Genomic DNA, 25,096 nt, shown 5'->3' on the forward strand with positions numbered 1-25,096 from the left:
TGGGCAAGTGGTTGGGTGGGTGTCAGTTTGTCTGTTGTCATTGGTATTTAGTTCACAAGCTCTAAATTTAGACCCCTGCGCCAACTGCCTACTTTGCCTTCCACTGCGCCTCTCTTAGCCAGCAGCAACCCAGGATTGTGGGCGCTGATTTATGAATGAATAGTAGCTTAAATAGTATTTTTGTTTCCATTGAGACCTAAGTGGTATGTTTGTATTGAACAGAATTAATGAATTAATGCAAACAGAATTTGAATATGCCTTAAAAGTAGCTATGAACAATTAAAGCTCATTTAAGGATGACAAACCAAAACTGAATGTGTTTATTTTAAGCTAACATTTTCCCCCCCGAGTCACTTGAACATGTACCTTTTAATAAATCTTTTAAATTTGGCTATCTTGGAAATTAAAACATAAAGTGTTCAGGCTCTTTCTATGTGGGGTTCTGTTATCAGGAGTGAATATTAGCCTTAATCTCAGTTTCATGGAAAATTTGTGGGCAGAACTGAAAAGCGTGTGAGCAAGGTGACCGACAAACCAAACTCTGTTGCACCAGTTCTGTCAGGAAGAATGGGACAAAATTCTTACCTACTATTGTAAGAAGCTTGAAAAATATCCAAACCAAAGTCAGTCAGTTTAAAGGTAATTCAACAAGATATTGAAATATAAATTTTTGACTTTAAAAATAAAACACTAACATTTTTGTACTGCAAATAATGCACACATTTCACAATAGCAATTGTGGAAAAGCACAACAATCTCTGGAAATTTTTATCTTATATTCTGACATTTAGCAAATATAAATTGCTTTGATAATCCTTGCAGACCTAAAACTTCAAAGGTTTTGTCTGATTTTACAACAGACAGCGAGAATCAGTTGTGTCCCCCTAGGGAGTCTATGTAAGTATCTGGTTTTAGCTGTGTCTGTTGTGCAGTAGTGTTTTGCCAACATGGGGCATAACTGACATACTGGACATGCACTTTAAAACACTTTGCTCAAAAGAATTAAAACAGAATTAGTTGTAATCTTCCAAAACAGTTCTTGAAAAGTGCAATAAGTGGTGAAAATCTGTTGGGAATGTGGTCTTGAATGTTTGTTTTGAATGCAGTTATGGGGGGGAAAAAAGTCACTCATTTGTCTTAAATTATCATCTCTATGTTTTTGTTAACCTATGTAAGTCTTACCTATATGTAATTGATTTATTACTTTAAGAGACATAAGGGAGGGCGACAGAGTTTTCACCTGAGAGCAACAGGATTATTGTATGTACTGCCATCTTAAACATTTTCTAATTTGTTGGTGCTGCTCTGTATGGCGCTTACTCACATTCCATTTCTACAAAAGGCAAATCATTTCCCAGATCTAAATTGTTATGGGACATTTCTGTTTATAGCCTCCCCTTATTCTGTTATCTCTCGTTCTCTAATGCTCCAGCTACAGTAGGTTGACCCTGTTTTTACATAACCAGCGGTCACCATGGAAATGAGTCCTGCTCCCCACCCCCCACCGCGCTGTACGTGGAGCAACTCTTATTAAAAGAAATCCTTCTGGGGAGGTACAGCAAGCAACAAATGGCCCAAAGCAAATTTCTTTTCAGCTTGGAGTGAAATGCAAAGAACACAAACACAAATAATTACAGGTTGAAAAGCAGTGCTACTTAGCTGTGTTTATTTTGTTAAAAAACACTTCGGAAAGAATGTTTCCGTATCAAACAGCACTATGAATTATGGCTATTATTTGGAAGCAACCTGTGCTATCACAACCTCCCCACCCACAATAATGGGAAACGGTAAAGATGTGCACGAAACCCCTTAAAATAAACAGTTTTAATAAAAACTTTCCCATAGTTGCCAACTGAATTGCTAATTAAAAATTAGCACCTCACCCCAATCAACATGTATGTGTAAAAAGTAAGGTACACATTACTGTGACAGGACTGATTTTGTCAAAAAAGATTAAATATGTATATATATTTTACATTTTGTGTTTCCGCCGCTAAATAAAAGTACCCAAACTTAACTTTAATTTTGTTACCGCAATAGAGGAAGAGATATTTTAGAGGTTTTTACACATCTTTATAAGAAGGTAGCATAAATCACCAATCAAATAAACTATAGCTAAACAAAACATCAAGTGGAAACAACAAATGACCTGTGAGATAAATCCTACTCATGTTACTGGCATTGCCCAGAGAGAATCACGTCAAAACAACATTTACCCTATGCAGAAAACACACGAACCACACTTTAATTTTTGGAGATTATTACAAATTTTTAACAAAGCACACCCCGCACACAGTTTTCATAAAACCTTTTCACAGTGAACCTGTTATCTAAGCAAAGTTTTTGATCCAACGCTTAATGCCAGCTTAAAGTCCATTGCCTCTCGAAGTAGTGTAGTTGATTTATTCCATTTGCTACAAACTCCAAAGGAGCCTTTACTCATTTTTTCCAATTAACTAATGAAAACAGTCGGGCAGTCATTAAGTCCTCTTAAGCCCATTTTGGCCACATGTTAAAGCATAGCACTCCAAAAAATGAAGAAAAAGGCCTCTTCTCGTTTGGAGGTCACTTGACATATCTGCCTTCAGCGAATCGAATTGTGGTGCTAACCTTTTCTCAAGTTACAAGGTCTCATTTCAAACACATACCTGATCGCAAAATGACATGATGATGTCTACCAGTGGAGAAATCTAGCCAACTCTTCACTTTCTCCTCAAGCTTTGTGTTTCAAACACTAATCAAAATGACCAATTGGAAATGTATAAACACTTCAAGAATGACCACACATATAAAAGGTTGACAGTAAAATGGGGGTGAGTTGCAGATGCATAAAATACAACACAATTTTTAAAGAAAAAAAAAAGCCAAATGGGCTATAGATTATTTTCCTTACTTTTTAGCCTCATGTCTTTTCTCAAAAACATCAAACAGAAAGCATCGCTGAAATGGATTCCTTCATTTACTGGTTGAAATCTTAGTTGGGGCCTTTGCGTAAAGTTTGTATCAAACAATACTATGAATTACGGCTATTAATAGCCGTAATTCATAGTATTACGGCTATTAATTGCCGTAATTCATAATTCGTAATTTATTAAGTGCAAGTAAGCCTGGACATACAGGCTTACTTGCACTTTTGTTCAGGTTTGATCTCACATTGCAGACTGAAGCATATTAGGGTAATTAACAACATCAATTACAAATCATTGAATATTTACCTTGTTTCAAAAAAAGAAAAAAAAATCTAATCCTGCAGCTTCACCTTTCTACACATAAGATAGTGTAATACATCTAATCTAATAATCTAATCTCCATGCAGCATGGCAGCTTGGATATAAAAAAAATCTAACATGTAAAAGAACTTATATGAATGCTGCAAAAATTAATCAGTAATAACATTACTTACATGTTACGCTATGCAGAAACTCTGTCTGCACTGATGAAGGTACATTCTCTCATGCTCCAACGGTAAGGCAGCCAACCTATTATCTGAGTAATTCTGCTAATACCTATTAAACCACAATTGTACATTTATAGACTGTGTTTAAAGGATTGGACCTTCATCCCAAGATGGCCAAGTAAACATTTTGTATGAAAAAAAGCACACACACACACTGTGGAATACATGAACACATAATATAATTAATGTGAAAGCATTTTATGTTTCACAAAATGTGTTAAATTTCTTGAGATTAAGATCCATCTAAGAAAAGTTTTTAGACAGTGAAATATATCCAACAAGAAACAGAAACTGTGTGGAGGATTCAGTGATGGACTGACAAACTTTGGTGTACCCCTCCTCTCACCTACTGAATGCTTGGAGACCCAGCCGCAACCCTGAAGAGGAGTAAGCAGATCCTTAAGGGTGAAGGAAAAGTCTGAAATTAAAAGACCTTATATAGCATGGTAGTGCCTTTCCAAATGTATTGTGTGTTGTGCTCCATGTGGTCGGTTTTGTTTTTGAGTGTCACAAATAATTCCAATAATGTACAGACATTACTATGTTTTGGTTGTGCATTTCTCTAAAGTGACAAACAAAAAATATGCCTCATTTTACATTCTTTAGTGTGGAAATAACTAATCATTTCTGGACCCAAGAGAATGTTGAATTTGTCCTGTCCAAACTCAAGTGGAACAAGTTAAGACTAACAATAAATATCGAAAATTAGCTGTTGCGGTTATTTAATTATGCTGACAACACACAGTTATTGACATCTTTTCTAATCTCTCATGCTTATATCAATTTGTCCAAATCATCATCTATACCAAAGCTGAACGTAGCTGATGGATGTCCATCCTCACTCATACATCTCTTCTAACCAACATACTCATTCCTTCAACAAGGTACACATTTCTTGGATATTACTGCCCCTCCTGGTAAAGATGGAAAAGCTTGAAAAATGAGTTAATCTTTAATTGCCTCACAAATATATATATATATATATATATATATATATTTTTTTTTTTTACACAATCATCTGCACAATAGTTCACTGCAGATCTAATAATTTATAAAAGAACTGTAACTGAAGCATTTTCTTAATGTATAATTTAGTTTTCTTAAAAGTTGATCAGTATCTAGGAACTTTTCATCTGTAATTTACAGAATCTTGTACATTAGTATTTAAAAATTGCCTTTACTGTATTTACTCCAGTTGTCTCATATATTAAAATGACAGAAAAGCAAACCTGAAAAGAATTTGGAAAGCAAACACTTTCTTTTGCTGCAGTGTATATGTAAAACCCGGGGTACCCACTTTCTCTTTACTACTCTTCAACTTTGGAAAAACAAGAGAACATGCCATTCAAGTACGATAGATGTGTACTTAATAATAAAAAATGATCAAGAAAAAAGCTTCTTATTTAAAGTTGCCCTCATCTACAGGAAGAGTAATGATTGACAAGTTTAAAAGAACTGAAACTGTGAAAAACGAGGCTGGAAAAGCACCCAGATACATCTGGCTACCAAGCACAGTGTGGACGATGCTGTGGGAGTTAAAAAACATCCAAAGATCACAGTAAGAGAACAAAGCCATGTTTTTTATGGATTTTGTGCACATCTTAACCAGGAGGTGCCAATAGTTGTAGAAGTCTCTGACTCAGTCTAGTTAGAATCCAACTGAATGTTACAGACACCCTTTATTTACATTCATATAAGCTAGTTGTGTTAATCACCTTTTTCTTCATTTAACTGTAACATGCATTGTCACTTATTTGATGAAACAATAAGTGAAACATTAAATTATCGTTTTGAAAGCAAAACTGTCACACAATCTCTCATCTACTGGCTTGTTTTGTTCAGAGGTGAAAAGGATATGGGATGAGACACTCGTTACCAAACGTCTCGGCTGTATTCTACCGCCTCCAGCTCCAGGTATTGCTGGGGTATGCAGACATGTATGTTGGCCTCTCAGATGAAGACACAGAGTGTCTCTGATTAGCCTCGACCACGTACTTCTGAGGCTGCCACTGCCTTGGCAGCGACCTGTAACCTTGCAGGCCAACTGGGCTGGAGGCAGGGCTCCTCGATGGAGACACGAACGATGGAATCGGAGCTCGGCCCTGATTGCTGCTTTGGCTCCAAGTCCGGCTGCCTGGTTTCAGTTGGGCTGTGTAACAGATTCTTCCTTTCCACTCTACAGGTGGCTCAGGTAGGATTTTACGCCGGGCAGCAAAGTGGACATTTGAGGCAAGAGCATGCTGCAGATCTTGAAAAGCAAAGGCTTCGTCTACCAGACCCAGGGGATGGCGGGAGGCAGCTTCCCAGGGGGTGAGGGGTTTGAAGCCTTTGTCCAAACGGGATGTCTGCCTCACCGGGAGGTTGGTGGAGGCTCGGGTTGGAGGCTTGGGAGAGGAAGAAGCAGACGCCGAAATCTGGCCTGTGAATGGCACCCTGGCTGGTGGAGAAAGGGTGTAGCCCCTGCCAGTTGCCTGCAGAGAGGAATTCATAGAGGCTTATTTTAGTAAAGGCATATTTTTATGGGGCTTGGCTGCATATTGACTCAGAAAACATTAGCAACTAAGCAAATCCGTATTAAAATGTTTCTCATAAGGGTTGTATTTCATGATTAGAAATAATAAACTAAATGCACTTGTAGGCTACAATAGCCATTTTTATCAGAACATAATAGGCTAACCTTATGTCTCAAGCAGCTAAAGATCAGGCCCTCTTTAGACTGTATTCAGTGAACTTGTTTTGCTAGACTTCATAATTGTGGCACTCCACTGATTAATGCTACTGTCTGCCCTTTAATTAATATGTGTCAAAGGGATAACAGTGAAGGGTGGTCTGAGATGAATAGGCACTCCTACGCTCCTCATAGGCTCCTTGATTACAGTACAGTCTGTGAAAAGGTGAACCAAACAAACGGTGGGTGCTGCCATCTTCTGGTGAGTCTTACGTACTGTCAGAAACACAGGCTATATTTGGGAAAGAAGAAAGTTCAAGAATAACAGGGGAAAAGCAAAATATGTGAAAGCACAAAAAAACAAAAGAGAAAAACACCTCTGTTTGAAACTAAAGATTTCATCAAGCAGAAGAAGTTGATGAAGAGTTAAAAAGGCGATGAAAGTCAAGCCTAAGAAATAGCAAAAATATTGCAACAGACCCTGAGAAATGCATTATCCTTCAGTCAAAATCCAGTCCTCAAGGGGAGGTGTTCTGCATCCTTTTGACATGTCTCTGCATCAACACACTTGATTCACATAATCATGTCATCAACTGAACTTTGAAGGTTTGAATTCATGAGTTGATTCAGTTATTCGATTCAGATGTGTTGCACTTAAAACACATTCAAAAGTTGCAGGACACAACCCCTTTAGGAATGGATTTTGACATCCGTGATCTACTGTATGAGAAGTTTCAGCCTAAGGCTTTTTGAACGTCACCTCACTGGTTATAAGATATTACACGTCTCTTATTTTGAAGAGCAGTAAATGTCTCTGCAGTGATGACAGTTCAACAGCAAGAGAATAAGATGTCAGAGGTGTGTTTCTTACTCAAAATGATGCAAGGAAAGCCTAAAAGCCAAGGTACACCTAAAATTATGTTTACTCAGTTATTTGCTATGTAATGAAAACACAGGCTTTGTGGATCTATGAATCATTTTATGCCTAATGATTCATAGATCAGGGTTCTGAGGTTTGGAAAACAATGGCAAGTAAGTGAAAACAATAGAAAATAAAGCCAAAGTCAGAAGAAAAACTCTCAAAAATTGTCAGAAAGCCTGGAGAACTCTCAATCCAGACAGAGGAGCCTGTCTAAATATGCATATCTTTTGAACCATATGTGGTTGTGAAATTGTGAAGTGAAAGGAAAATGACACGATTTTAAAATTTGTTGGCAAAAAGAAAAATTGTTGTTGACTCCAAACTTTCCAGATTTTATTTGTAAAGAAAGTACGAAAAGACTGCACCACTTTCCATCTATTTCACAATTGCACGTGGCTTTATGATACTCTGTCACATCACATGCCAATATAGTACATTAAAGTTATGGGTTGTAATGAAACAAAATGTGCAAAAGTTCAAGGGGCTTTAATTCTTTTGAAATTCTTTCACATGCTTGTGAAAAGATGATGTACTGTTATTCTACATTAACAATTGAGTATATTAATAAACTACCCAGTGACTCTATATCTGGGTTTGCATCTCCCTGTCTAGGTAACATTAACATAGTGGATTTTGGAAATGTGGCAGAAATGTGTAAGAGATTAAAACGTGATGTACAAGAGAGTTTTCAAACAAAAAAAAGCCCATCAATTCCAAACTTAAATTTCTAAAATATTTTCTTTTCTTTGTTCTTTCTTGTATGGACACTGTAAGACCAAAGTGAAGAGACATGTGATGTAAAAGTCCTAAATAAGAAATAGCTCATCTTTTGAAAAATGCATGACACACTTGACCTCCTCTCCTAATGAGACCATACTGAAATCAACTATTAATCCCCTCATAAAAACATCATCAGGTTGTCATTCTACAGGAATGTGCTTCTCAAGCACAAACCTGCCTAACCTTTACAAAACCAGCTTATTGGGATGGTCAGACGTTTCTGACAAAGTCTTTTAGGAGATCACCAGAGTAAAACCAAGACATAGCACTATTCATTGCTTTTTATAGCATGGATGGAAAACATGATCAGAAGAAAAAGTTGGGAATAGAAAGTAAAACATAAAGAATACCCAAAGGAGAAGAAAAGGGAAACCAAACACGAAAAAGAGATAGTTTAATGGCACTGCAGTGAATCATACATAAAGTGCACAATGAAGAGAGAAAAACAAAAACAAGAGAAGAAGCCCTGCACCAAATATACATCTAACTCAGTTTTACTCATAAACCTACACCTTCATTAATTCTATTTTGAAAATTAATTCTGATGCAACCATATTATATTGTTGAAAGATGGGGGAAAGATGCATTAACACAGACATGTGAAAGTTTGAATGATAGTAGCTTTCAGTTGCATGGGCTGAAATCTAAGCCTACAATAGTATGTGGACCTCAGAACTGGACTTCTCTTAAGGCACTTTAAATATAGCATCTAACATGACGCAACAGCTGGTAAGGAGTTTAAAATAACACCCATCTGCCTAAGAAGGAGACATGAAAAAAAAAACAACATAAAATTAAAATACACAACCAGAAACACAACCTCGCTACCCCCGAATTAATAATCTTTTAAAGTTATTTTAAGCAATCTTTTTTTAATTATCACAAAGAGTTTCTGTCTCATGAGCTTAAGTTGACCTACATAAGTAAAGTTGCTTGCCAATGTCATTACTTGACTTTATTGATTATGTATTACTGCATACAAACCATACCCTTCTCCCACTGCACCATTCCTTCAACTGCTTAATTTTACCATTTTTTTAGATTTGATTTTCTTTTAAGACACTTTTATGAGTTTACTATATAAAACTCAGCAATATCATATTTCCTAAATTAAACCTTTTTCTCAGTCCATACACCATTCACTTCTGACCCCTTCTTGCTTTCTTCCTATTCTGACCAAAATACTCCCCTACATTCCTAACATCATCAAGTTAGATTTGCACAAAACTGCATTTGTTTAGCATAAAAAACATCAACCTTTGTTGACCCTCTTGTGGGTAACCTAAAGGTCTTAATGTGCTACTGAACTAATTTAAGTAAGTGCTGAACAATTGTGACCTGACACACTTTGTTCTACAACAATAGAAAGCCAACAGGTCAGAGACATTGACTGCTTGAATAAGTTTATACAATGTGCTTTTCAAGTCTTCCACTGGCCAGTGTATTGTAAGTGCACTGTTTTGACACAACTAGGCAATGAACCTGCCATTTGCCTATGAGAATCACTCTTTTTCAACCAATGTTGGCTTCCACACCTGAGCTGAGCTCTTGTTAGCAGTAAATTTAGGCTTGGGGGCAGCTCCAATACCACCACCAGTTACAGATTCAGGCCTAGCAGCCACAGGAAAACTTGGGGCTATGTAGCTATTAGTAGGCAGTGCTTTGTATGGTACTGAGGGAGTTGCCAGATAGGGAGGGCTGCTGGCTGGCTGGTAAGCAGCCTGTTGGTAGGGATGGTTTAAAGGCTGAGGGGCTTGGGGATGATAAGTTGGTGGAACAGCCTGCAGATACTGCTGGTTATATTCTTGTTGGTATGGACTACCCGGAGATGGCTGATAAGGATAACTATTACCTTGGGCTTGCTGGTAGTGGGGATCATGCATTACAGGCTGCATGAGTATCCCATAGCCTTGCGGGGGATATGGAGGAGTAAATGGTCCAACTTGTTGCGCAGGAGCCATTTGATCATATCTAATTGTTTGGCTGTCAAGAAGTGAGTTAGGAGGTGAGCTGGGCTTTGGTACAGGGGGCTTAGCAGCCTCTGCTCCTGTACCAAAGATAAAGAGTGAAGAATCTAGTTTATATGGTTGATGCTTCATGACATCAATAACATTCAGTGGTTTAGGGGCAGGTATTGGTTTCTCCTGGTCTTTTTTCTTTGCTTTGATTGAAGGACTACTTGCAGGGGGCTGTTTTGTTGCTGCTGGGGGATAAAAAGGAGATTGAATAGGATTGTAAGCCCTGGGAGGCGGAGCACGTACATTAGGTGTATACTTCCATTCATTTGGTAAGGATGCAGCTGGCGATGTTGAACGACTTGCTTTGTTGGCTTCCACAGTCTCAGAATCCACAACAAACTTCTCCATGCGAGATTGCCTCTTAGCAAACATGTCAGCTCCTTTTCCTTTGACCACTGGCATCTCAAAAGCTGGACCCTGGGACAATTTAGGATTCAAGACAGTGGCCATTGGGTTGACAGGCGATGCAGCTTTTTGACCAACAGCATAAGAGAACATTCGCCGTGGTGGAGGGGGAGGAGTCTGGTTTTGCGGTGGGTGCCATGGTTTAGGAGAAGGTTGTCTGTTTACTGTAGACAATGGAACATTCAAAGATGATTGCTGTAGCTGTGGTCGCCAGTCATTAACTGGTGTTGGGGGCTGGGCTTGAGCTGATGGCCATGTATTGAGTTGTGGTTGTTGAGATGTATTTGAAAGGGACTGTTGCCAGTTGGACTGGGGTGTGGGCGGTGAAGGAACTGATTGAGCCCAGGGTGGCTGATGTTGGGCCTGACTTTGGTCCTGAGCCCATGAATTTATAGGTTGCTCACCACCATGTTCTGGAGGTTGTGGAGCCCATGATGTCTGAGATGGAGTATGTGCAGGAACTGGTGCCCATGGATTCAGATTAACTTGAACCTGTGCTTGAGGTTGTACCTGAGCTGCATTCATCCATGGTGGCTGAGTTTGGGCTTGTGTTTGCGATTGTGCCCATGGATTGGCAGGAGGTTGAGGTTGAGATTGAGGTTGAGGTGGAGTTGAGACCCAGGGTGGTTGAGGCTGACCTGGAACTTGGGTATTTGCCCATGCTTGTGGGACTGCCTGATGATGTTGTTGTCCCCAAGATGGTTGTTGCTGTGCTTCTGGTTGAACTTGTTGAACCCAAGGGGGTTGTGGTTGTATTTCTGGCTGAACTTGTTGAACCCATGGTGGCTGTACTTGAGATTTTTGCTGAGGTTGTTGAGCCCATGGCAGCTGCTGTTGAGAGTCTGTATGGGGAGGCTGCATCCATTGATTCTGGGGTTGTGTCTGTACTGGTTCTTGGGCTTGACTCCAGGATGCCTGTGTTTGCTGCAAGTGTTGCTTCTCCTTCATGAGAGTCCATGGTGGTTGAACCTGTGGATGGGACTGAAGCTGCTCTTGAGGCTGGGCCCAGGATGGTTGAGCGTTTGTCTGAGGTTGTGCTTGCTCTTCATGCGGAGTCCAAGATGGTTGCCCCTGAGGGGTCCAAGTATTTGAGCTTAGTTGAATCTGCGTTTGGCTTTGAGTAGACTGATGTGTTACCCATGGTGGCTGTGGTGGGGACTGACTTGGAGGTGGGTTCTGAGGTTGCACTTGGGCTGATTGCCATGAACAAGCAGCTGACTGTTGATGTGCTTGTACCTGTACTGAACCCCAGGTGGCCATTTGAGAGGACTCACAATGCTGAGCAGAAATGACTTGGCCATGTGTCTCTTGAGATGTCACTTGTGCAGGCTGCTGTTGAGACTCTGGTTCAGGGAGAGTCCATGAATGCTGCTCGGCTGGGGTGGGATTGGAAGTGGTTTCCTCAGGGGTAGGAAGGGTAGAGGGGTCAGGGACAGGTGCAGGAGTTGGCTCTAGTTCTTGAGCAGGGGCAGTTTCTGTGGTGGGGGCTGCAGCAGGTGTGGACAGACTATTTTCAGAACACTGAGGCATGTCCTGGTTGGCTGCTTCTATCTGAGCAGACCAAGGAGGAGAGTTGGGGTTGATCAAAGGCTTTGGTGCAACTGGTGGAGGAATCTTAGGTTTAAGTCTTTGGGACTGGAGGAAATTGCAAGCTTCCGCTCCAAGGCTAAGATAGTCTTCTTCAGGACCATACTCAAAACCTTTTTTGTCACTTCTATTGAGAAGGTTCAGCAATGCAGGGTTAGGTGATACTTTTGGGGCCTCTTTAAAAGTAAACATAGGCTTGCCGGTAGTCTTTCTCCTAGAGTCCGACAGCAGGCCTGTCCTAATTGCAGGAGTAGAAATGCGCTCATCACGGGAAGCTATCTGCTCTCCTTGGCCAACAGAATCTTGATTGGTCCCACTTGCTCCATGAGAATAAGGTGTTGCCACCATGTTTTCTGTTGTGAAAGGTTTGGCAGTACGATTGTTGTAAGAACTCTGAATTTCATTAGTTTGATGCTGGACTGTACCATTGATATTTGTAGAATACTGCTGCATTTGCTGGTGCTCTTGATATTGTTGCTGTTGCTTATACAGTAGCTGTTGCTTGTATTGTTGTTGCTCATACTGCTGCTGCTGATATTGTTGATACTGTTGCTGCTGTTGGTAATTTTGCTGTTGCTCATAATACTGTTGCTCCTGATATTGCTGGTACTGCTGTTGGTTTTGTTGGTGCATATTCACATCCAAATAACCATGACCCTCTGTTGCGGACTGGATGTAGGACTGCTCCGTTACTTTCTTCTCCAACTCTTGCACTGCTTCCACAGGTAGTCCTTGACGCCGGAGTTCCTCATGTTCAGCAGTGATCTCATCCATCCTCTGACGCCTTTGAGCAAACATCGCTGCACCCTTGCCTTTGGTTTCAGGCAAACATTCCATCTCAGCTTGGTTGTTCAAGTTGTTGTTAATTTCAACAAGACTCTTTCCTAACTTAAAAGTTAGCACGCCTTTACTACCTGGAGCATTCAAAAGAAAAGGCCCGTTTGATTCACAATCGATAGCAGCTTCAAAGCTAAATTCACCAGCTGGGATTTCTTGCTTATCGTCTCCGTTCACTTCGTCTTCTTCGTCACTGTAGTCTGGTTCGTCCTCTCCTGTGCCGTAGCTTACAAGCGTGTATTTCTTGGCCCTCTGACGATGTTTCTTGAACATCAACACCCCCTTATTATTGGGGTTTGAAGGAGCGGCCGACAGAAGGAGAGCAATACGTTTACATTTGGATTTGGCCTCCTTCACCTGTTTCTCTGACAGACTCTCGTTACGTCTGAGCCCTGTGTAGAAAATAAAAAAACATATTCAGCAAAAAGGACAATTACATTGCCAAATTAAATATATTTGGCAATATTAATATTAATGCCAATATTAATATTGAGTAGATTGCATCTCAGTATAAAGCTATTAATCACTTACAAAAAATCTAAAAACAAAAAAGAGAAATGTAGCAAAAATATCAGAGATTACATAAAAAGTCTCATGTAGAAAAACCTAAATCAAGGCAGGGACATAAAATATTGCTTCATAGTGCAATCATCTGGAACCTCCAAAGTACATGAAAAGCTAAGAAAAATAATTATTACAAACTGGGACACAGGAGAGAGTAATTAAAGTGACAGTATGACAAAGTGCAACATGAGCTTGGAAGCACAAGCAGTGCTCCAGAGAAGACTTCAAATTATGGGACAAGGCTTATATTTTAGACATTTAAAGTGTTTTCTTAGAATATGGTTGCAATTATTTAAACATGCAATGAACCATAAAATAAGCTAACTTTTTCATTTGCATGATCATGGCTTATATTCTTATTTCAAACAAAATGTCCTGCTTGTGATAAGAAAATATTAATATATGAAAGAAGCAGTAAAATTTCCTGACCCGTATATAATGTTTTTATTGGTTCACCCACTAAGCATTCAACGCCATACATCAAATTAACCTTTCAGACAAACAAGCCAAAAATATGAACCACAAAAATAACTTGCACGCAATAAATTTAAGTCTGATCATCCTTAGAAGTAGCTATTTGTAACTTTAAAGTAGCTCCTTTTTTGTTTAGACTTCTGACACCTGCTCAAACAACTCACACCATATAACCAACGCAACAACTGACAATGAAAAGTTATTCCTACAAAATAAATCAAACAGTCTTACTTCTTAATGCTCACGCAGGAGAAACCAGAGGGTGGAGAAGACAACGAGAGTGAACGACACCCGCACTTTTTCAGCCCTGTTAAAGCACCCAGTTTGAAAGGATCAGGTAACAGATGAAGGGGACATATGCTGGTGTCTGTCAAAGAGCCACTTCTGCAGGCATCATCAGTGTGCTCTTGTGATATTTCTGTCTTTTAGACAGCTCAGAAGAGCTCCTCACTATATGTATTTCCCCCCCATAAAGTTTATAGTGTTTGAAAAACTTACTGGAGTTACGTGTAATCATTCTTTTTCATTTATAAAAGTTTAACAGTTTATGTTATGCTTCTTAAAAATATCCTTTCTGTTTTTGTCATATCTGCTTTCACTGAAAGGAATGAGCTTCCTCCTCCGTGAGCAGTAAGACGCATCCTATTTTAAGGCTTACACACACAGGGCATCAGTCTATGGAATGCACACACTAAACATAGTTTAGTGATGTAATACTACATGGTATAAAAAGAAAAAAGTTTCTTCAAAGTTACTTACTTGCGTGTTTTGCCCGATGCTTGTTGGGTTTTTCTTGATCCCCTTCTGATTCGGAGTCTTCTTGCTCTTCTGCTAGAGTTGCCTCGTCCGATGGAATTTCGAATGAGACAGTGAAAGACGCAGGAACAGGCTGACTGGGTCCCCCTCCTTCCTCCTCTTCACTTTGTGACCCAATGTTTTCGGTGACATCGGGGCCACCCACGCTAAGAGTGCTCCTCCCCGTTCCTGATGCATCTGGCGGCTGCAAAATGTCCTCCACAGTGGGAGCGCGGACCACCACGCCATGCTGCCCGAGCGGCTCTCTAACGGGGCATTGCACATGGTGGGATGAGGTGGTGTGAACGGGTTCGATTGCTGAGAAGTCCTCCTCAATCCCTCGAGCACTCCCGAGAGAGGTGCAGCCCCCATACGCCAAGGTTTGGTCAGACAGGGACACCTGAAGCTCCACAAACTCTCCTGGGGTACAGCATTGTTGCACTTCCTTGTTGTGCTTAAAAACCAGCTCATGGCCTCCCAAATCATCTGACAATTTACCTCTGGGGAGAGCTTCTGTGTCGCTGTCCAACTCCCGATGGAGCACCTTACCTTGGGGATCAGATATGTAGACCTCCCTTGGGGTTTCAGACTTTGGGGAAATGATGTGGAGGGTGGTGCTTTTTAAATTCTCATCTGAAGAGACCTTTTCACCAAGGGACATCCCTTCTGAGTCGCTGTCTTCAGAGGGGAGGAAATTGCATCTTTGAAAGAAAAAAGGGAGAACATTAATGAAAATAACATAAAGAATATTTTTGCTATTTTAATCATTTAAACTATTTTCTTACTTGTAAAAGACAGAAAAATATCTAAAAAGTAGCACTTAGGCAGAATGCATGAACTTAGGCAGAAGCAATAAGTTGCAAGTTATAAATGGTTAAAGCAATAAAATAGACCAAATCCTCAGTCTGAACCTTAACCAAAATGTCAGAGCCATAAAGTGAAACGTAATTACATTTACACCTCACTGGCACTAATTTCCACTTTAAATGAGCTCCGTGAAGAGCATTACAAAATGTCATTATCATACTGGGGTCAGTGAATTCCAGTCAATGCGATTTTACAGAGACCAGATCTTATCTATAAATAAAATAGAGGGCAATATTTTTATGTATTTTATATTACTAGACGTAAAAAGTCCACAGGTCCCTTATAAGGGGTGTTACACTGTGCATACACAACATAAATAGAAAGAAAAAAATAGTAATATGAATACAAATCCATTGGTGTCTTACACAGATTAGCCATAATAATTTGAGTACCGTACATGTCTAAGTTTAAGTGTACTGTCAAGTTAGTGTGTCCAGTGCCAATACAAACTATTTGACCAGTCAGTGCAAAGACCATTGTGAAACATAAGGTCCAACTTTAACTCTGCCAGAGAACTTTCAAAAGTATTTTCTTCAATGTTCAGTTCTAATTCTTTGTGGTTGGAGGGCCTCCTAATAAGGACGACTGTCCCTTCTTGAACAATAGTTTTGATCACTAATCATAGAGGTGTATTATGTGCAGATTCACAATATGTTCTTAAGCTTAGGCAGTTTGAAAGCCAATTAAAGCTCTTTAGTCTTTAATGAGTTTCTTCAGACTCACTGAAGCTTGTATTTTGAAAAGTTTGTAATAAAATGCTACAGTTTACACAAACACATATTATTATTTTGTTATCCAAACCACTAATTATGTGTTGTCGGGAAAGATGAATCATGCCTCTCTTTGTGGGAAACCAACGAACAAGTCGGGGCATTTTAGCTGTCTGGACGAAAGAACTTGCCTGACTGCATCGTGCCTAGTGTAAAGTCTGGTGCACAGTGGATTATGGTGTGGAGCTGTTTTCAGTAAAATAGAATTTTAATGCCTTAGCATACCATAACATTTTGAATAATCCTAAAAACTGACTGTTCTCAAACTGACAGAGAACAGTTTCAACACAATAAATGAGCCAGTGTAGTGTAGAAAAAATTTACTACAGCCTAGAGGCCTGATTTCAAAATGAAAAATCACCTTAGGGATAAATTTAACCACAAACTTCAAGCCTTCTTGTCCATGTTCAGTGACTATCCTGACAAATGGGCAAAAATCCAACAAATACAGTCCTAAGTCTTGTAGAAAGCCCTCTCAAAAGAGTTTAAGTTGTTTTAAGTGCAAAAGGGTAGGCCAACATCATATCAAACCCAATGGATTAAGAATAAGATGCCACACAAGATCATGTACAAGTATGGAGGAAGACAGATGAGTGAATACTTTTGACAATATATTCTATGCTTTCATTTATGCAGCAAAAAATGAAGTATTATTTTTGCCAGTCACTGTTCATTTGATCAAATTATGGTAAGGCTGAACAACCTTTTCAGAAGTAACTGCAGGATGCTGGTAGATGTTTCGATGAGTGCTAAAGCTTGTAAAAGCGTGAGATCAGCGCAGGGTTCTCCGTTGATCGACACCACCTCATCATCCTCCTGGACTCCAGCCAGGTAGGCGCAACTGCCATCTTCCACCTGCAGAGGGAAAAAGCAGAGAGAACAAAATCACCATCAGATGACATGTATCTCCAATCAAATGACATTTGATCTGATAACAGTAATTCAACATGCATGAACATAACTTACAGTTACAGTTGGTGCAAACAGAGGAAGAGAACATGACCTACAAGTGAGAACTGCTAGCTATCACTCATCCCAATCAATCAACAATTGTTTCACTGTCAGACTGCCTCTGACCAATGTGAGTTTAAAACCTTATTAAGAAGTATATAAAAATTTAAGATTTTTACAGAGTTCTCTGTTCTTTCAATTTGTTTCAAACATAAAATAAAAATGTTCAAAATAAATTTTTGCTTAATGGAATTTGAAAACTTCAAATACTGGATGAGGGGAAATAAAATGAATGAGGATATGGAGGTAGGACATAAGGAATGACAGGAAGGAGCAAAGATGGAAGGGCAACAAAGGTGCCAGGAAGGGCAATGCAATCTTTCCCAAATCTTAATTTGTCTTTTCATACTTATCCAGACCTGGGCAAAATTGAAATAGAATATAATACTTTATATATTTCTGCAAACCAAGTTGCAGAAATATAGAAGGTAGGTGAGGATGTACGACACATTGATGAGGGAGAAATAAGGAAGAGCTAAAAGAGACACAGATGTAGGATTACATATTAAAACCTTTTACTATAGTTAAAGTTATATATGAGAAAGAAGAAAATATTAGTATTTTTCTTTTGACATGGCAATAATAATACATTTTATTTGTATAGCACTTTTCTAAGTACTCAAAGAAACTTAATTATGTCAGTGAACATATATGAAAATCATGTTCAAGGGCTAACATGGATGATTTCCACCAATTTTATTAAAATTAGATGACAACACAAAAATTACATCTACTCATCATAATTATTATTTGAGCAGTTTTTTTAAACAAGAACTGTAATCTGTACTATGCTGTCCCTACTGTCTGTGCAGGCCAACACAGTGGAAATCCATTTAAAGGGCATTTCTTTAACCAGTTAAGCTATTGACTGATGACCTCATTTTCTAGTAATCGGTTCTTGCTACCTAATGGTTCATTAATAAGAAATTGTAATAGGCTGCAATAAGCTATTAAATCAGCTGAAAAGGCCACTCATACACATGGAGACAAATTATCATATTAGTACCACACAATTAGATGATACAAATCTAGATATGCAGGACCTATTTCAAATAGCATAACTTCTTATATTTTGTATGTTGTGCAAGGACTGCAGTTGTTTGTAGGTTTATTGGGGTTTGGAAACTCTTGAACATATCAATTCCTGTTCTTTCAGGTAAAATGATTATATATATTCATCTAAATAAGATCATACTCAAATGTCCTCAAGAGTTCAATACACTAAGCAGGAGTGAAAAAAAAGAGTTATGACATGAGAATAAAAAAGAGTTAACTGGTGACACTAAGCACGAGTACGTATATAGATAGATGAATGGCTTCCTTTGTTTAAGTGGACACAAATCCAGCAAAGTAGCATTTAACGGTACAGTAGCCTTCAACTATTTTATTACTTCGAATGCACTTTAAATAATTACCATTACTGTATAGTGCAAGGATATGCGGGGAAAGATATGGATGTATTTCTTAAAAAACGGCTCATTCTTTTGATGCAGTAAAATCAGTATTGATTTTACTGCATCAATAGTTGCAGTAACATTTACTTGTCACTAGATGGCGTGCGAATAGCATAGAATAAGTGAAACTGCTTTTTCCTCGTTTTGGGATTGTTCCCTCCATTTTTTATTCACTTAAATTTAGCATGCAGAATTTCGCATTTTCTAAAAACAACGAACTCAAACACAAAGGAATTTGTGTTGCATAAGGAAATTTCAAAAAAATCTTGAGCCTGGTTACTATAATAAAGTGTTTTACATGTTATGTTATACAGCTGGTAAGTTTAATATGAGCCCCTTGACTTTATCTCCAGTTTTTACAACTGGATAAACAGACCCTAAAAAGGCAGTCGGCGCAGCGATCCATCAGGACTCTCACCTCAATACAGGGAGGATGGGTCCTGCTGGAACCTAACCGTAACCTATCCAAACTCCAAAAAAGGAGGGAGAATGTTTGTCGCTGCTCTCCTTGGAAGCCAAATATACACAGTCCGACCCATTTCTCCCTCTCCCTGTCCTGGTTGAAATTTACTGCTCATAAAAGCTAGGCCTGAGTCATTTGTTTGGAAATCTAACGGGTAAATACAGCTGGTGATGACAGGGGAGCAGTGTCCACTGTTGTGGAAGTAAAGACTTGCCAGAAACAATCACATTTACGGCTGTCTTTGTGAACGGTTCTGATTAAACATGTCAAGGAAACATGTTTTCTCCAAGTTTCAACTAGGCAGATTAAAACTGCAATTCAAAATCGCCTTGCAAAGCCCTACAGCTTTCACACTCTTTGGGACTTTTTTTTTTTTACCCCTAAAACTTTAATCTATTTCACTTGGTCTATTTTATGTGATAGACCAAGTAGGGAGTCTATAAAAAAAAATGTTATATATTTTTTTCCTGAAACAGCTAAAATGTGTGATGTTATTCATCCTCCTTTGCTCTGATAAATGTAGTACTAATATCGGATATCAATATCGGGCCAAATTTTCTATGCATTCGTAACTACTCATTAACTTACAAAAATAGTTCATTTTTAAGTCAACCTGGACAAAAATTATCCAAAAATTTGAAATGACATTCAACTAAAAATAAGCAGCAGGCTGACAAAGTCAATTATGTTTGGCGCCTTCGTCATACACAGAAACTCTTATGTCAGCTTTGTACAAAACACTGTGCACAGTCTCCACCACGCATTTGTTGCGACCAGGATGGTATAACATGTATTTTCCGCTTCATCTATATGGGCTACACGTGTTAAGCATTAGCCACAGAGCTAGAGCGCAGCTCATTGCGTTTGTTCCGTATGCGTCCGTCTATCCGCGTCACACACCGTGCTCTTCGCAGCTGTTCGCTCAGAACCAGCTACTATGCAGCAGCACCGGGAGAAAGGCTATGGTTGGCCAGTCAATTTAAGGATGTCTACTGTACCCACAAATAACGACGAAAACCTGGACATGTCAATGGGAAAGAGGACGTTTATTCAGTCGCACTTGCGTTCGTCAACAACTCACTAGCGGAAGTGGGAGGAACATAAATAATTATCCGGCGGGAACACCTGGCGCTAAACAACAAATTTCGGAAGCAGATAATTTGCCTCGTTTTAATAATAGAGATACGCGAATCATTGGATGGATCGTTGCAGCCCTGATCCCATCCATTTATTGTCGTTTAATTATCCAAAAGGTAAAGGAAGGAACCCCACATATCTCTCTCGGCAGCAACATCGTTCTGGTCATTCAGGGAATCCCAAGGCATTCCGTGGCCAGACGGGGTATATAATCCCTCCTGCGAGTTCTGAATTCTCTTCCCAGTAGGATGTGCCTCCAAAGGGCCCAGATGCCTGAACCACCTCCTAAACTCAATCATTTTGGTTTTGCATCAACATTGTAAAAGGTACGGTAATTTAACTACATAAAGCATCTACTTAAGCCTAAATAAAGTGTTTTTGGGCAAAGTTGACACATCACGGTGTATCAAGGAGCAAAGACATAGATATGCAACCGTACACACTCACCCTAGTCATTTAAAGTTACTAAAACAAACATAGTATGCTTTTTTTACCTGTGGGAGGAAAGCATGATGTCTGCAGAAACCAGCATGATGTATGGTAAACTGGACCAAGGCCAAACTATGCCTGTCAGAGTACTAAGAGCAAACGTTAATGTTTTCTAGCATCATTCAGATTCAGCTGCTATGGAGACCTAATCTTAATTTACTTACATGTGAAAACAAAACAAACAAAAAAGTTTTCACATAGTCCTCATGACTTTCTGTCAGAAGAGAAGTACAGAACCTCTACTTGTGCAGTTCAAGTTGTTAAGGGGGGCAGGAAAACGCCCCTGAATGACTGAAGCTGTGGCATTTTGCTGACTTTTTAATAGCTTAATAAGGTTCCTAAGGTGCACTATTATGGCTTGAATAACCAAAACAAGAGGCCTCTTGGTCCCCATTTAATTCAATAATCCAGGCAAAGAGTAGTATTTATCCATGTTAGGAATCTGATTTTGCTGTAGAGATATGCAATTGTAAATAATACACACATTTGGCAGATTTAAGGTCTCACAGTTTGCTTTATACCTGATCTGATCCATGTTGACGTTCCATTCTAGGATGAAATACCTTTCTAATTAGGCAGCAACATTGTTAAGCTAGTAGTTTTTTTTAAAGATCTCGTTTCAAATACTTTGCTGTTTCTGTAGCTTTAAAAAAATGACCTCATCAGCTTCCTACTTGGAGCCAGGACTCACAATAAGAAGAAAAATACAACCTCCCTTATAAGGAAAGGAGAATTAAGAAGTCATGCACTTACACTCCTCTCCACAGCTCTGAGCATTCACTGAGTCTGAGCAAACAAAACAAAACACTGCTCCCACTGAATTCAGCAGAATTTGACCCAACACAGCAAAATCTATTCTTTATATTTCTCCTGGGTTACTGATCTGGCTTTTTGTCCTTTCCACAAAAAATAAAAGCTTAATAGAGTCCTGGCTTCCAGATGATTTAGACTGATCTCCGGATGACAAGCAAACCGATGAAGTCAAACTCAGTGTTTAGCACCATGATTGGACCATAATATTTAAGTGGGGAAGTAAAACTTAAATAAACTTTTCGGAATACGAAGTTTTGTCCCCATATGGGCCCTGTGTTTGGCACAGCATTTTGCGAGACTGAGTGCAGAATTTGTTTACTTATGGGTGGAAATTAAATGATTTGTAAAGGTGTTAGATAATTTTTCCTGAGTTTATATTTTCATATTCTTTTGGTTACCTCTGGGGTAGACATATCCAAAATATGATGAAAAATACAGTCTTTTCTTTTGAACATTGTTTAGAGATCTGGGTGCCTGTAAAATGCACTGTTTCTGAAGGAGAAATATGAACACGTGACCTTAAATGGCAGAAAACTCTTAATGAAAGTCAGAAACAAACATCATGATTTGATTATTGCATGTTCATCTGTCACTAAAAATAATCCCTGGCAAATTTTTTTTTCAGTCTCTGAGGCTTTTCTTTCAACTACAGCTTTGATGTTGCAAGTTTAACAAAAACATTTCCATCTTCAGTATTTTGACAACGAGTTGATGAGTGATCACTGCAGCTTGCATTACCATACCATATATAGAGCCACAGCATCTCCTCAAGGGTAAAGGCACCTGGTTTTGCCACTGCGACTGCACTGTAGTATCAGAAAGCAGTCTTCAAGAAGTTATTTGGATGCTGTGTATTTCTTTTTCAAAAGATACTGAAACACTAAAGCAATTAATTTGGAGAGGACTAGATTTCTTTTTGTTATTCTCTTGCTATGTGCTGCTATTTGTTGTTTTACTTGAAGGCTGGAGTTCAAAATATTTAATATTTTTCTTTTATTTCCCTCATAAATGCAGGAAATACCAATCTGACCATCTGAAAGTATTCTTACTCATGAAAAAATATGGACAGTAGAGGAGCAGAAACAAAAATGTTACTTGTAGTTACCTGTTTAAAGGTGTAGCAAGATTATAAACAGTTACCATTTCAAAATTGCTAAAATTTGACTTCATATTTTTAGCTCAAAGATGTTTAAGCTAGCTGTGAAAACACAGACAGTGAAGCTGTGGAAGCTAAAACCACAGTTCAGATACTGGTACAAAGGTGTATAAGGCACTTTAAAAGTTCCAGCCTTAAAACTCCTAAAACTTTCTGTCATACTGTTTCTACTATTTAAAGTCCCTTTAAGGTCTGACAGAAAGTACCAGAATGTGTGGAGGATTTTCTGGCTTTTTAAAACATAGATCAGTAGTCATGCACCTTTCCCACTTGTTGCTGTACTCTGCTGCACAGCTGGCTGAAAGAGTGGCGTTTGCCTTGTTTAGACAAAAGACCTATTTGGCTGTTTGGAAATGCTTCTGGTCACAAAAAAACACAAATGGCCAAGTTGTTGAAACTGAAGGAGTCCCACCCCAGTTAAAGCAAAGTTGTTTTCGAAGTTGGCAAGCAAGGGGTTGATTAATAATGGTTTAAAAATAAAAGCAATTACATCATGCTAAGCATTTATTTTAGACCTTTGTGTTTTACATCATGAAACTGTGAGCGTTATCATACCATGAAAATATTAGATCATGCATATATTGTTTTATTTTTTTAAAGTCTGCTGCACATTTAAAAAAGTCTTAATGCTTGACATACAGCAAACCACAATGCTATGTTTATTCCCTCCTTCTTATTAACTGCACCTTCACCCTTTTGGAAAGGTTTCAGCTCTACCTTCATCACTTTTAGTTCATCTGCATCTGTGCATGACGCACACACACGTTTCTCTTGCCCAGTTTAGTCCATATCCTGAATAATGCCTTGTTTTCTTACAAGAGCCTCTGCAAACCCATGAAAGATCACACTGCCCTGAGCTTCGCACTCTCTCTTTGGCCTTGCCCATATAAGGATGCTGAGGAATCTCTCACCAAAACACGACCAAAGCACACAAAAATGCACCCAATAGAAAAAGTTTCACCACACAGATTTTCAATAAGTAGTTAGGAATTTTTTTTTCATTGCTATTTCTTAACAGGTATGTTACTACTTGGTAATACACCAAGCTTATTTTATTTTAAAAAAGAATAGATAAATACCTGGGAAGCGAGTATAGGTCTGTAAATATCCCCCTCTCCCTGTCTTAGGCTGAACCCCCACGGTGCGCCACCACGCAGGGTCACGCAGATGTAGTCCCCGGTGCCCATGCTGTACGCAGCCACCCTCTGCCAAGCTACGACGGCGCGCTCATAGCGATGTCAACCGTGCAAGCAGCGCTCCACAGTAACCACATCCACCGCACCGCCGAATAATCCCCCCATCATCTGAGTTCTGACTGAGTCCGGCCCGCTTTTTGGAAACGTCACCACGCAGAGACCCGCCCGCCTGCAACTGGTGGGTTCACGCGAAGCTTCTGGAGGGGCAACATCCACAAATCCACATCATGCTGCAGACCATCCAAGCCCACCTTTAACATTTAAATTGAGCGTTACGCGTCAACTATATGTAGTCAAATATTTTAAAACAACATTTTAAACATTTAAAATGTATAGATTCTTTTTTTTTTTTGTTTAGCATTATTTGTCAGCTACAGCACGTTGGCCGCATAAAAAGTCTCCAAAAAGTTTAGAAAACTTTTTGTCAGGAGTTTGTTGTAAAGAATACATAAATAAATAAATAAATCATAAAAGAGGCCATGCAACTCTGGTTGACCAACCCTTAGGTGGCGCCAAGCTCTGTTTTAAACTGCCTTGTAAATAAACTACGTAGCTTAATTGGCTTGTTTTTGTGTTAATCGTTTTGTTTTATCCGGTGTTTTTAATTCTTCTTATTCTACCTGTTTTGTTGCTTATTTTACCTGTGAAGGTCATTGGTCACTTTGTTATGTGTAATAATGCTACATAAGTACAGATTGATTTATTAATTGATACTAACCTGCATCTGCACTAAAGGTGAATGGTGCACAAAATTAGCAAAAGTAGCAGAATTTCAACTCTACCTGTAAACGACCAGAGGATTTTTAAAAAATGTTAAAATTAGTTTAAATATGCTTAATAAATGAATTTATTTGATAATTACCATAGTAAAACAAAAACAACTATATATGAAATTTGAACGTTTTTAAGAAGATTTAATACATAATAAATCAAAAATGTTTACTTAGCATAATAAATAAACCTGAAAACTAGTGTAAGTACAAGGTAGGTAGGCTGTTGAGGTGATGAAACGCTCACTGTGCTGACGTGTATGGGTTCCCTCAGTTCCACGCATGCGCAACACCAGAAGCCCAGTCTGTAAAGTTAGCTCGACTGCTTTACACAAAAACGAAAGTTAGACGGCGAACTCTTCAGAGTAAAAATTACTATCTGATTATGATAAAGTGTCCATATCTAAAGACACTAGATTAATTCTACTTGGCTGTAAAATGTTGATTTGAGACAGGTTCAGTG

The 25,096-nt window shown here is 38.9% G+C and overlaps 1 protein-coding gene across 2 annotated transcripts; it reads right to left on the reverse strand.

Moving 5' to 3' along the window:
- Positions 1 to 1,631: 1,631 nt before the first annotated feature.
- On the reverse strand, positions 1,632 to 23,948 carry LOC102229195 (synaptopodin-2-like). 2 transcript variants are annotated; one of them, XM_023345953.1, is made up of 5 exons: positions 23,747 to 23,948; positions 16,848 to 16,999; positions 14,472 to 15,208; positions 10,089 to 13,066; positions 1,632 to 5,928 (listed from the first exon to the last, which is right to left on the reverse strand). In XM_023345953.1, the coding sequence occupies exons 1-5, from the start codon at positions 23,852 to 23,854 to the stop codon at positions 5,353 to 5,355; spliced, it is 4,551 nt and encodes a 1,516-aa protein (XP_023201721.1). In that variant the 5' UTR covers positions 23,855 to 23,948; the 3' UTR covers positions 1,632 to 5,352. The 2 variants fall into 2 exon arrangements, with proteins under 2 accessions (XP_023201721.1, XP_014330317.1); XM_014474831.2 differs by lacking the exon at positions 1,632 to 5,928 and having other exon boundaries at positions 8,205 to 13,066.
- Positions 23,949 to 25,096: the final 1,148 nt, after the last annotated feature.

This window comes from Xiphophorus maculatus, chromosome 14, assembly GCF_002775205.1.
Source record: "Xiphophorus maculatus strain JP 163 A chromosome 14, X_maculatus-5.0-male, whole genome shotgun sequence".
Classification (NCBI taxonomy): Eukaryota; Metazoa; Chordata; class Actinopteri; order Cyprinodontiformes; family Poeciliidae; genus Xiphophorus; species Xiphophorus maculatus.

Bases quoted from the DNA above. Each gene is read 5' to 3' on its own strand.
- LOC102229195 (XM_014474831.2), bottom strand. From the start codon at position 23,854: ATGGGCACCGGGGACTACATCTGCGTGACCCTGCGTGGTGGCGCACCG. The intron at 15,209-16,847 runs GTTGTTCAGCCT...TTTCTTTCAAAG, and splicing joins CTGCAGTTACTTCTGAAAAG to ATGCAATTTCCTCCCCTCTG. The intron at 13,067-14,471 runs GTAAGTAACTTT...TTTTCTACACAG, and splicing joins GCATCGGGCAAAACACGCAA to GGCTCAGACGTAACGAGAGT.